The sequence below is a fragment of the Patiria miniata genome, unplaced genomic scaffold (genome assembly GCF_015706575.1).
Source record: "Patiria miniata isolate m_02_andy unplaced genomic scaffold, ASM1570657v1 HiC_scaffold_9, whole genome shotgun sequence".
In the NCBI taxonomy this organism is placed as follows: domain Eukaryota; kingdom Metazoa; phylum Echinodermata; class Asteroidea; order Valvatida; family Asterinidae; genus Patiria; species Patiria miniata.
In genome coordinates, this window is record NW_024037076.1 from 22779930 (window position 1) to 22792578 (window position 12649).

The 12649-nt window shown below is 37.9% G+C and overlaps 1 protein-coding gene across 5 annotated transcripts in view; it reads right to left on the reverse strand.

Moving 5' to 3' along the window:
- LOC119719926 (nucleolysin TIA-1-like) overlaps window positions 1–12649 on the reverse strand; it is a 72727-nt gene that overhangs the window by 30911 nt on the left and 29167 nt on the right. For all 5 annotated transcript variants that reach the window (XM_038189406.1, XM_038189408.1, XM_038189407.1 and 2 more), the window contains one exon: window positions 4844–4895. In XM_038189406.1, the coding sequence (XP_038045334.1) occupies window positions 4844–4895 (52 nt within the window). The remainder of the gene's footprint in view (window positions 1–4843; window positions 4896–12649) is intronic.

Consider the following 12649-nt stretch of genomic DNA (forward strand, 5'->3'; position numbering starts at 1 on the left):
CTGTTGATAAAATACAAGACAAAATTTAAGATCTGGAAATGGGCAATGACACAAAACTTACACAAAATATATCAAATGTTTCTCACACAACTGTCCAGAAATATGACAATTTGTTTTTAAAAACTACAAGTGTATTGTACCCCGGTACTAGCTGACTACATGTAGTGGCCATAATACAGATTGAACACTGGTACACTGGTTCTGTTTTGAAAACTTTAATGTAACTCATCGAGTACCGATTAAATGCCTTCATTAGACCACATTAAAACAATGCGCTATGACTGGGGTGCCATCTCTGGGGAAAGCTGTTCTATGAAGGGGCAAATGTTCTATAGTGATTACATGTATATGAAATGTGTTTCTTCATGAGGACTGTATTGATTCACACCTCAAAGCACTGAGCAAAGCAAACAATAAAAGCCTGACCATTATTATTTCGGGGCGTTTCAGTAATTCAATTTCTATTGCCTTCATGGAGTATAATTCTCCCACATTGTAAGTTTTTATTTCTCACTGCAGACCAACCCCAATCCCCCACCCCTTACCCCCCAACCAACTGATCATCCTCTGCTGGAACGACTCGCCCCTTGACATCTCAAGAGTTATACCTCCAATGTATAAGTGGCATATCATGTTAACGTGGTCTAGTACCGTTCACCAAAGTCTGTCCAAGCATAATTCATGAGAGGGGTTTGATTTCTCGTCCGTGAAGCCCCCCTCTCGGACAGTCAATTCAAACTCCCCTCGGATGTTGACAAGCTCTCCATAGTGATGTTGTGACATGATTAATACACCACCTGCCAACCTCTGAAAAGTCCTCTGGAATAATTTCAGACGGACAACAAACTGACTATGATCAAAACCCCTGGGGGGGGGGGGGGATAGGAAGGGGAAGGGGTGTGAAGTACCTGAGGTCAAAGGTTACTGAATAAACAGAGTCAAAGACTGTTCTGTTATTGGATAAAGAGGACATCGGCGATGTCATAACCGGAATGGACCAGTGATGATGATCAAAACCCCTGGAGGGGTGGAAGGGAAGGGGGAAGGTTGATTTGAAGTACCTCAGGTCAAAGGCCGTTGTGTCAACGAGATTGTGGAGTCTCAGACTATTCTTTTATTGGATAAGGATGACATTAGTGACATCACAACTGTCATAAAGTCTGCGTTTGAGGGGAGCTTAGTTGCTAATAACACACATGTCAAAGAAGCTTTTACAGGTATCTCAAAATAAGACAGAGAATTATGGGGAGGAGGTTATTCAAAACAGAATCCAATTCACATTGGCTTGTGGGTATTGAGGTTGGTCATTTGTAACAACATGCCAGATGAAGACTGTCTAGACATTAAGCTTGCACTGAATCCTAGTAACATAGATGGGATAAACACTGTCAGTGTTACTTCCCTGACTGACACTGTTTTGTTTTGGTGCTGGATGTCAGGATGTACATGTAGTCTACAAGGTGCCTCGATGTTGTAATGTACTGTATAATTTGTCTTATCTTCAAAACGAGTCCAAAACTGGGTTATCTATGGACGCTCTGGTAAATTTAATCACATAAGGGTTATTTTAATGTTGGATGTTCATAATGTAGCAATTGAAAGTCACACATGAGCAGAATTGTTTTCAAGTTCACAACATGGGAGGAGTCTAGGCAGCATGGAGGAGGGAGGAGTTCACGTCAACGTCCTAGCACTCTCTTGGGCCATGATACTGTCATCCTGAAGCATATGATCGCAGTCAAGGAGGCAATCAAAACTGTCGACAAATCACTCCCAGTCCAAACTCTCCATGGTCTCTCGGCAGATCACAGCCCCCCAAGTCCAAGGGTCAACCGTGAAGTAGCGATTAAGACGACCCGTAATAACATCCACGACAGTCATGTCCACGTCTAGATTGTCAATCAGTACTTTTAACGATGCATTTATTTGTCCTTTACGCGCTACAGATGATCATTAGATTGTTGTCTACATGTATACGCAATAAATCCTTTCCGATATGCAAAAAGTGGCTATATTTTATGCGTTTACAACTTCAAGTATGACATGGAGCGCACTGGATGATATATGTCGGTATTAAAGCAATTTGTGATTGCAATATAGATCAAGCAGGCTAGTGGGCTTGCTACATTGTATGTATTTTTATTGGTATACAATGATCAGACAGCTAAATGCATCCTGATTGCAATAAAAATAATACTAGTTGGCTTTTCAATGGCTGCACTTCTATTATTCAATGAGGAAAAAAATGAGACGAAAAATTGAAAACAAGCTTAAGCAGGTGTATGCTTTGCCTTTGGGGGTCAAGCATACCGTAACAAGCTGAATAACTGAATGACAAATTGTGCTGTTATCAGGAAAATTGCCATTTACAGGTAGATGACACTCCATTCATTTTCCAACTTCATTTTCTTCTCATGAATAAATAAAAAAGGGGACAAATTGAAACCTGCAAAATGCATGCCAGAAAAAACAAAAAAATTTTGAATAGACTGCTGTTATAATGAAGGTAAGGGAGACTGACTGTGTGTACATGTAAAAGAGAATTTGAAAATTAAGTATGGCCACTTTTTTATCAAACAAAATTGTTGTTGGACAGATTTTACTCAGTGATTTTAGGCCTTCATGTTAAGGCAAGTTATTGTTACATGCACACAATCTAAATGCATTGGGTGCATTTTAAAGCTGATATACATGTATTGGCATAAAGGTACCGGTACTTTGTCAGATATGCTACACATGTACATGTACACGCAGACTGTTCAAATGCATCTGACACAGACAATTTTCGAATGTAAATAAACATACATCTCTGCATACAGTTTACTGCCTGAAAGTACCCTTCCTACCCCCTACGTACCATACTCAAATTTGCAAAAGAGCAAAAATTGTTTTTGGCAGAAACATCACATTTACTCATATCAAACAGATACAATGCACAATGGTCACAATTTCTAGTTTTGACTTTCATGCACTGCAAATATTATCTTCACCTGACCTAGAATCAAGGTCACACAAAGTGATGCATTATGGGTACACTTCGGTAAATACGCAATACAATTACCTACCAGTGTGATAGACATTTCATGCCTCAACTTCTTTTTAATAGAATTATGAGAATGGTGCTCTTGAGGGATTATATGAAATGGATAGAAAATCCTAAACCCGGAACAAAATACACGTACATGTAGCCCACAACAAAGTCCTCTTTAGCTACGCAATAGAAAGATTGCATGCACCTTTTACATGTTTTAGGTATTGTGCTTCTTATTAATACAGTTTCAGAGAAACTGTACTGAAATATGAACAATGTTCCTAACACACAGGTACTAGTAGTTCAGCACCATTCTGCTCGACCTTTCCAAACATCCATAACAAAACAATTATAATCAAAATTAAAATTAAAAAAAACCAGACCAATAGTCATCCTTATTTTAAAGGTAATATGCAATGTTTTTTTTTTCTTTTAATTTTCAAAAATTCATGGATTTTGGGGGTTAGTATTATTAGTTGGTATTATTTTATAGCAATTTTTGTTACACTGACGTGTTTAAAGTTTAATGATTAAAGATGCTGCAAAAATCAAAAAAAAAATTGCTGTTCTTGTACATGTGTAGTCTGGTTCCCTTTACTTCTGATGAGACGGAGCATAGACGTCAGAGAATTGTCAGGTCAGGGAAGCTGACTAGCTGGCTTGCACCCGTTCACGAATGTGTAATCGATTGCAAACAAAATGTGGGCTTACTAAATTTGGTAACTTGGTGGCAGTATTTGGAAAAAGTCAGTTTTTTCCAACGATACTTGGTTGACCATCATTAGAAATTAATGAAAACAATTCCACTTTTCTTAAAAAATGGCAGCAAACCTGATGCCACGATTTCACAGGATGCTTGAGACTATTAGTCACTTGTAGTCTAGTAGGTTATTTCATAATAATTTGGTAGTTTTGTCTTTTGATGTTAGAATTACCTTTAAACTACAATTAGTATTTTGTTTGTCCTACAATGTACCTGGGTGCATACCGGTACCTACATGTACCTGGTTTGTAATCTCTGCAATATTTACCGTTCACTACATGCGCATCATGCATAACAGTATGTTGTCTAACGATACAAACACCTAGGTAATTATAAAAGCCTGGTTTCAGACTCTCCTAACACAGGCCCCACACTAAACAATGTTACAAACTAGCCAGCAACCAGACTCAAGTCAACCAACTAACTACCAAACCATTTTCCTTGCCCAGCCAGAACGCCGACATCTTTGATTTCCTTCAAACCAAGAACGCAGTGACAGGGTGTAATTTAGCGACAGATGCTCGGACCAATAACGTCGTCTTATCCATCCCTCTTTGGTTGCCGAATGAGTTACATCCATGGAGTAGATTTCTGGCAGTTTCATCGCTCTAACAGTGCCAATGACAACTACTATACTAATGATCCCCAATACACACAATTACTGTCTACTTGTTGTGATGTCTGTCACTGTTACATCTGTTGAATACGATGGTTTGTGTGAACGTAGACAGTGGGGTACATTTATGCACAATATGACTGAATGAATGCAAGTATGGAGTACTAGGAAAAAGAGACAAACTAAGCAAACATCAACAAATGAAAACAGTCTGTAACATGAAACAAAAAACAACAAACAAAACAAAAAGGACTATTCTGAGATTTAGCATTCTTTTCCTTTTTGAAAGGTGAATATATTTCTGTCAATATTTTTTAAAAAATGATTAATTAAACTCGGAAGCATGTCATCATTCGCGACTCATGTACAAGCACAAATAGTAGGAGTAAATCAAACCTCATTTATTCTAGCAGGGTTCCAGTTTAATACTTACCACTGGTGTCTCTTTTTGCACTTGGTGTAGTCGCCCAATTTACTTTGATATCCTGCATGAAAAAACAACAATAAACAAAAATAGTAGTTAAAGTACAAAAATCCAAAAGCAACAGTAGTTGCAAACATCATAAAAATATCAATGATAACAAAACTTTATAGACAGGAATCAGCCATGTTATTGTGGAAGTACGGTAGTGTTCACCATGTCCAGTAAGCAATGAGAAATAAACCTTTGGTTGTCTGAGGCAGGACTCGAACCCATAACCTACTGTCTACAAATGCAGACATCGGAACCCTTCCTCATCAACTCAAACTGGATGTACACTGTAGCCACATTTCGTTGGAATTTCAAATAGTTGGCACAGCTTTGAAAGATGTGGTAAAATAGACATTGTACAAGAACATTTTCACTAACCATTTTGAAACAAGATCCAATAGTTTGTGGGATCCTGTAGGTTTGAGGACGATATATCTCTTGTCCATTATTGGATTGGTTGCATTCAAGAGTGACATATTGGTGAACATTTGTTGGTTAAACGTTTGAGGCTTTTTTCTCAACTTGTACATGCTATGCATTGTACTACTTCGCTGATTGGATACAATAAATATTACCGTATGGCACGTGCAAACTTCTTTCATTTAATTGTACAGACCATTATAATAATTTTTGAAAGGAGACACTGTGTATGTATGTTGAGTTATTGTCTTTATCCATGAATGATTTATAGAAATGGTTTACTTCAGGCTGTAATGTATTAATTACTGGATGTTGCTGGTATGTGGAAATTCCCTTTGCTGTTCATTAAATGCTGGTACGTGAACAGCTTTATGCATGTAGACCATCAATGATTGCTTTCCTATGCTACCATACCAGCACACTCTAAATAAAACTAAACCCTAAAAGATAATGACCATAATCATCATCTGCTTATCATAAAATAGTCTGCGGTAGATTAACAGGTGCGCTGTAGTGCAACGTGGCATTTCACATTACCATATATGACAACAGGTTGTTTTTGAGATAAATTGAAACCGAGCCGGACCCAAAATGACTGCAGCCACAGCTGTTTCAACGATAACCATTCCCAACACAAACTCATACAACTCAGTTTTTTTTTCCCCTTCTTTTTAAATCTATAACCAATATTGCTAGAATCTACACAGACCTCCACACTCTAAACAGTTAGGGTTTAGCTAGAGGCTTGACAGACGTTAAGCTTGAGGGGGCTTTTTACACGAGTGCACCCACAAAGAGCTTTTTCATGTAAACGGCAGATGAATAAGTCTCCCCGCCATTTATTTTACCAGAGGATATCCAACACAAGCTAATGATTTTTTCTGCAGCTCCCTCGAGGATCAGAGAGCGAGCCCGGGAATCGTGGACCGTATGGCCCCGCAACGCAACAGCGCTCAAAGGGTCTTCTTAAACCCTCATCAAATTTCAAAGGCGTTCATTGGTAGTTCAGCTTGCGGAAGCGGCACCGTGTCTGATGTTGAAGCCTTAGGAGTCACTAGGGAATCAGTCAAGTGCTGGCTGTAGTTCCAAAGAGCTCCTAAATATTGCCGCTCGTATCGTCTTTTGTTTAGAAAAGGAAAAAAGCATTGATGAGAGGCCTAAATTTACCTGTACACCCTCATCTTTCCACAATCCAAAACAGCAAACTATTAATGTCTAATATTAGAAATAAATCCTGTAGCAAGAGCTATTATAGTTGATACTACCGCCAACAACCGAGTAACATAATAACACTCAGGTGTAAACTTGTACAAAATTTCAAATAACACAATATTACGTTTCGGTAGTAATCCAAACATACTTGGAAGTCAAACAATCCAATGATACCCGCGACGGATAACATCAATCATCTAGTGGCTACGTTTATCTATTATTCTTAAGGATATTGTTTAGTTCCAGTAGACTCATACCAGTATGCTTTCCTGCGCATCAGGTCGCATCAGGTATGCCACAGTCTGTGTGACCTTGTCTTAACGTAGCATTATCTGTACTTGTTTTCTACTGCAGTCAATTTGTACGAGTTCCACCGTCGGAACACGGACTGCCTCCATTCCATGACAGATAACGACATTCATGTAGCAAAGACCTTGGCACAACCTCAAACAGTAATGCAATGTTTGTGCTATCCATGTACATGTACAACTATGCTTCACGTACAGTATACATACATGTACACCAGTAGCGCACCATTCTATTCAACACATTTCAATAACATAATCCAATTTGGAACAATTCTCAAAAGGAATGCACGCTTGAGATTACAGTTTGCAACATCAAAGAATTCAACTTTAAATTGGGATAGAGAATAATGACAATAATTGCATGTAAATTTGCAATAGGAATACGCATAAGTGTACATGTGCATGTAGCTCACAAATCTGTATGAATGTTGAAACTTTCTGGAAAGAATTCGAAACAGGAAGGATGCTACATGTAAAATGGTTTCACTTGACCCACTTATAAGCCTGGTATCAATGATTCAACACGGCTGTTGAATAAGGTAAAACCACTCAAACCATGGCTATTTTCTTGCCAGCAAGATATTAACTTTCATTCAGAGTACGCTTTCTCAAGGACCAATATCTTTAAATATCCACGCCAAACCATGGGGGAAATAAATGAGCAAATTTTGACCGTGCAGTATCAGCGTTACATATCCCTAGTGCTGCATTTTGCAATGGTTTATCATTGCATTTGTGTTGATTGTTGGATGGTTGCGATGACCTGCAAAGTTTGGTGCTTACTCCCGTGAGACAAATGTTCACATTAAGATGACCAGGACATCCATCTAACCATTGTGACTGGCAATTCACGAGTCTTGCCGAGTTTCCAGATTTATCCACTTGATTCCTATCATTCTCATTTTTCTGACGGACAATGGAGATTGGATCACTTTCTACAAACATCCACTATAAATAAGTATACAAAAATAGAAGTACAAATATGTTTATACATATATTATCTTGTGATCAAAGCAAAAGTATATCGCTACAGAAATAAAAGATTTGGAAATAAAAGTACGTGTATAAGCATATGCAGGCACGTTTTGAAGAGTATAAACTGGAAAAGTAACAAAAAAGTGAAAAGCAAAAAGGGAAACACCATAAAGGGAGAAGTATTAGTTATTTGCCTAAAAAAAAAACACTTAAATATCAAAATTGTATAATTTAACTTTTTTTTTAAATCCAGGCAGGCGAAACATCACCCTGAGTCTCCATATCAATTTCTGAAGTAAATTGCAAAAAGTCGAATGATAATTTGGGAAATGGATCCACGCTATGAATCATGTGACCAATTTACGTCTGCTCATATTTCGTGTAATTTTACCGTTATGAAATTATATGCACAGAAGCCAGACATAATGGACAAACCATCTGGTTCATAAATAATGCCAGAAATGTAAAAGAAACTCATATCATGCCATCTACAAGAATTGACTTACACCCTGTGATAGCTTTCATGTTTTTGACTTACATTATCCCACTTTTTATTTCACTTTTATTAAGTGATTTTGAAGCCCGACCTTAATTTCATCTTTGTGTTTTTTTGCAATTTTGCTTTTCAAGAAAAAATTCTAAAAAGAAACCACGTACAGTCGTATTTATCTGCAACACTAAAATTCAAGTATTTATTTTCCAAGACCTTAAATTCAATTTTTTTTTTAATGATCACAACCACTTCCATTGTATTTCAGCAAAACCACTGAAGTTGTGCCAACTTGAATTTTACTCATGATTGATATACACATGTATGTCCCATTTCCCTCAATAATAATCATTTGTTGAATCTTTTCTGTTTCAAAAAAATCTCACTTTATACAGCAGGTTTTTCATTAACTTTTTGCAATGAGAAAACCTTTCTTTGTCACCATACCTGAGGATTTTCTACGACACTACAGAAAGCATTTACAAGCTACCAGCAACAATTCACTCTCATTCCCTTTTCTCTTGTCATCCATTATTCCTTTTAAATTGGTAGGAGAAAAATGCAGGTTGTATTACCCGTACAATGGGTGAAAATAAATTAGACTGTACGTTTCTAGTGGGGTGATTTTTTGTTTTTCAATCTAATTTTAGACAATGACCAGAAAGAATGGGTGAAAATTGATTGACGCAGATCTAGCAATACAAGGTTATAATGCTCTGTAAGCTCATTGCATAAAATGTGTGAATCCAAATGGTTTACATTGTATCTACCCATTATTTCTATTAGTGTAAAACTGAATAGGATTTCTGGATGAGTGGACAAATTGTAACAATTTAATAATGGGCATCTTTTAAGGGAAAACCCATATTGATTCTTCTAAACTCTTTTGCTGTGCAAGAACCCAATGTTTAACGTTCTGTACTTCAGATTTTCAAGAGGCATGTAACAGCTGCTTGGTATGTTTCTCAATTCGGAACAAAAAATCAGAAAGATTCCTTGGATTTGGGAGAATATGGTTTAACACAGAAACATAAAAGTACAGTGACACTTGCCACTGGGTGCCTAGTATAATACAGGACCAATTTGTTCTTATTGGACAGTCTGGTAAAAACAATTTCTCAATTAAGATCAATGACTGCCACCTGTAGTATCATTAAATTGGTAAAAGTACAGGCAACAGAATGTCTAAACACCACGCTGATCAACACTCATCACAATTATGCTAATTATAATAGGCTCCAAATTACTCCAAATTGTAACCAACTGCCGACCATGCCAGACAGACGTAATTACTTTTGCAGAAAAAAATTATACGCAATAAGGTTCACATGCTTTTCCATTAGTGGACAAATTTATTCCCCAACTTAACCGAATCAAGCAGAATAAATGCCCACTAAGAGTTTTTTTTTATGAGAAAGATGGTAATGGTATATCATTCTTCAGAATGAGGAGTTTTTACTGCTTCACTTAACGAAAATTTAGTCAAGGAAGAATTGGTCGGCATACCTGTGTACTTGTGCCGTGTTCCCCTCTTGCTTTTTGTCGTAATTAGTGCACGGATTAATGCACTGAATGAACTGCTAGATAGCCCAGGCGAGCATCAACAGAGAGTGTACGGTAATGTAAGATGCCTAGCACTGGGTTCATATTAGTTGATCGTACTAGGTGATCGTACTTTGGATGGGATGATTATAGGCCACATTAAAGACCAACAGCTTGCTCATTCATCATGCAACTAGTCGTTTCCATGCCTCACTTTGCATTAAGTTTCCTCTTAATGTCCAAACATCAATCCTACAAAGACACTGCCGGAAAAAGATGACATATGAACTCGGTTGCTGTCATCTTTCTTTTACGTTATCCACAATCCCATGGTCTTAGCCTTAACCCTTCTACCTGCCTGCCTAAGTGGCCAAGAAAGAGTACACACTCACAGAAAAAAAGGAGTTAAAAGACTTGGAGGAAAACTCAACAAGACTGGGCTTGCCCAGTCAGGCTGGACCAGGAAGTCTCAATTAACTAACTCAGTCAGTCGCGGAGTCGGGGAGTCAGTCAGTGACTTAGTCTTCAAAAGAACAGCAGGCTTGCCCGTTGGGTCTAGCAAAAAGTAAAGAAATTCAGACATCGTCAAGGGACAGAAAAGGACAAAAAGAAAATTAAAAAACTCAAAGATTGGAGAAATTCAGACATGTATGCTTTGATCAAAACATGTCAGTAAAATCCAGATGAGATCTTATTGCTTCTCGGATTAATCAACCAGTAATAAGAAGTGACTGCATGATGCATCCTGTTCCTTCTTTGTTCATTCTTATATTCATTCATTCTTTGGATTCATTCTTAGATTGTACCGATACATAACATGTCTTTCTTCTGAGGGCTTTCTCCCTACCTATTTTTATCAAGGACGGTTGAAGATCGGAGAAAATGGATTTGGGGCAAAGGTAATGACAATAAAGAAGGGATTGTGAAGATGTAAAGGATGATGTCTGTGCATCAAAGAAGCCAAACAAAGTCAGATGGAAATTGAACAGTCTAATGAATATCTACCAATTAAAATAGAAAAGTAAGATCGCTAAGGAACCTACATAACACGGCCTTTGAAGTTTTCTAGGTCACATTTTCTCATACTTCGCTGAATCTAAAGATCGGCTCCAATGTTCCAGCGAGCCATTTGAACCACAAAAGGTCCATGCTATATACGTCTTTGAAAATGATAAAAAGTCATAATTTAGTAACCGTCGCCCTAAACAATGCTCTGCAGAGACCTTTTTGTTGGCACACATCCGATGCCAATTTACACTCTTAAATCACTCTTAATCACAGGGATTCAGAATTAATAGAATTTTCGGTCTCAGGAAATGCGGTATCAATCTCTATCAGCAGGAGGGTATGCCAGGCTACTGACTACAATACGGACTACCGGCTAAAAGGCAGATCAGTATAGCGTGTATTACAAGGGGTACAATCGAGCATAATAAGACATCCAGTTTCATTAGCCGGTACCCTGTCAGGATGGTTGAAGCGGTCGGTTTTACTTGATCGTCGGTCGGGCTCCGAGGCAATAAGGAACTGGGATATTACGGCAATGCTTGATTGATGACGGTATACGGAGACTACACCTCAATATTACCTACGCTATTGCCGCTGCTTTTGCCAGCATGGCCAGCGAGTGTTTACTATAATACTGCATGTATATGTAAATTGCAGGCCTTTTCTTCAGACATTCAATTTTCGCAGTCCATGAGGTGACGAGATCGGAGCTTGAAATAACAATGGTAGCAGCAGTGCTAATAAGAGTCTGATAAAGCCATCCACGTGAAACGTTTCTAATACAAATAAACTCCAGTTACTTCAATATCATTTCCATCTCCAAAAGTGCTTTTAACAAATAATTTCTTATGTTTTTCTTCAATATAATCATTCCTTTGATTATTCATTCCTTTTGATTCCTTTTTATAACTAATCCTAACTTTATTTCAGTCAACAAAAAAATTTCCCCAGGAAGCATTGTAAAGATAAATGTGAAATGATCAATTCATTCTGCTAAAGCATTCGTTATATCAACCTCAATAACATTTTAACACAAAGACTCTGTCATCAATAAAAGCCACTGCTCGCAAGGCAAATTTACCCAAAGTGCAGAGGGATTTTCCAAGGCTTTGATGCCAGCATGAACCGCCCAGCTTCTGATAATTTTTGTCCAAAGAAATTTTCACAGGAAATTATACGGTGCCTTTGAAAGGCAGTTAGAAGGTGAGCAAACATCTAGCCAAAGTGGCTTACGCATGCCATGCCCGCAAGGCTCCAAAAGTGGACAATTGAATCTAGACATCAAACGGCAGTCGAGTGGAAAAAGAAGAGATAGCACATAAAAAACAGTCGAAGGTTGACTGCCGTTTGCTGAGGGGAATAAACGCTGAAAGGAACCTTAGACTGAATCCGAAGGCCATGTAGTTCACTCTAAAAACAAAAAAGGAGGTCTCTGACCAATAAATGAATTATGCCGAATCGAAGAGTTTCCTTGCCTAGTGCCTAGCTTTCCTGGCTTTTGATTGTGCAGGTGCATTTGTCCAAACTGCATCAAGTTAAAAAAATATTAAGGATTGATTGGGCATCCGGTGAAGTAGCAACAGAATGCTTAGGATTGAACATTGATATCTAAACATAGGCTTGAGATGTTTATACCGGTACATAGATGCCATCTTGCTGCTTTTAAGGTCGCTGCAGACTTCAAAGAAATACATGTACATGTACACTGTACATGTTCTCCAAACATTTTATTGTACAAATTTGACTAGACGGGGATTTGTTCTGGTTTCTGGAAATCAGATTTGCAACAGACTGATACTCTTCACGGCACAC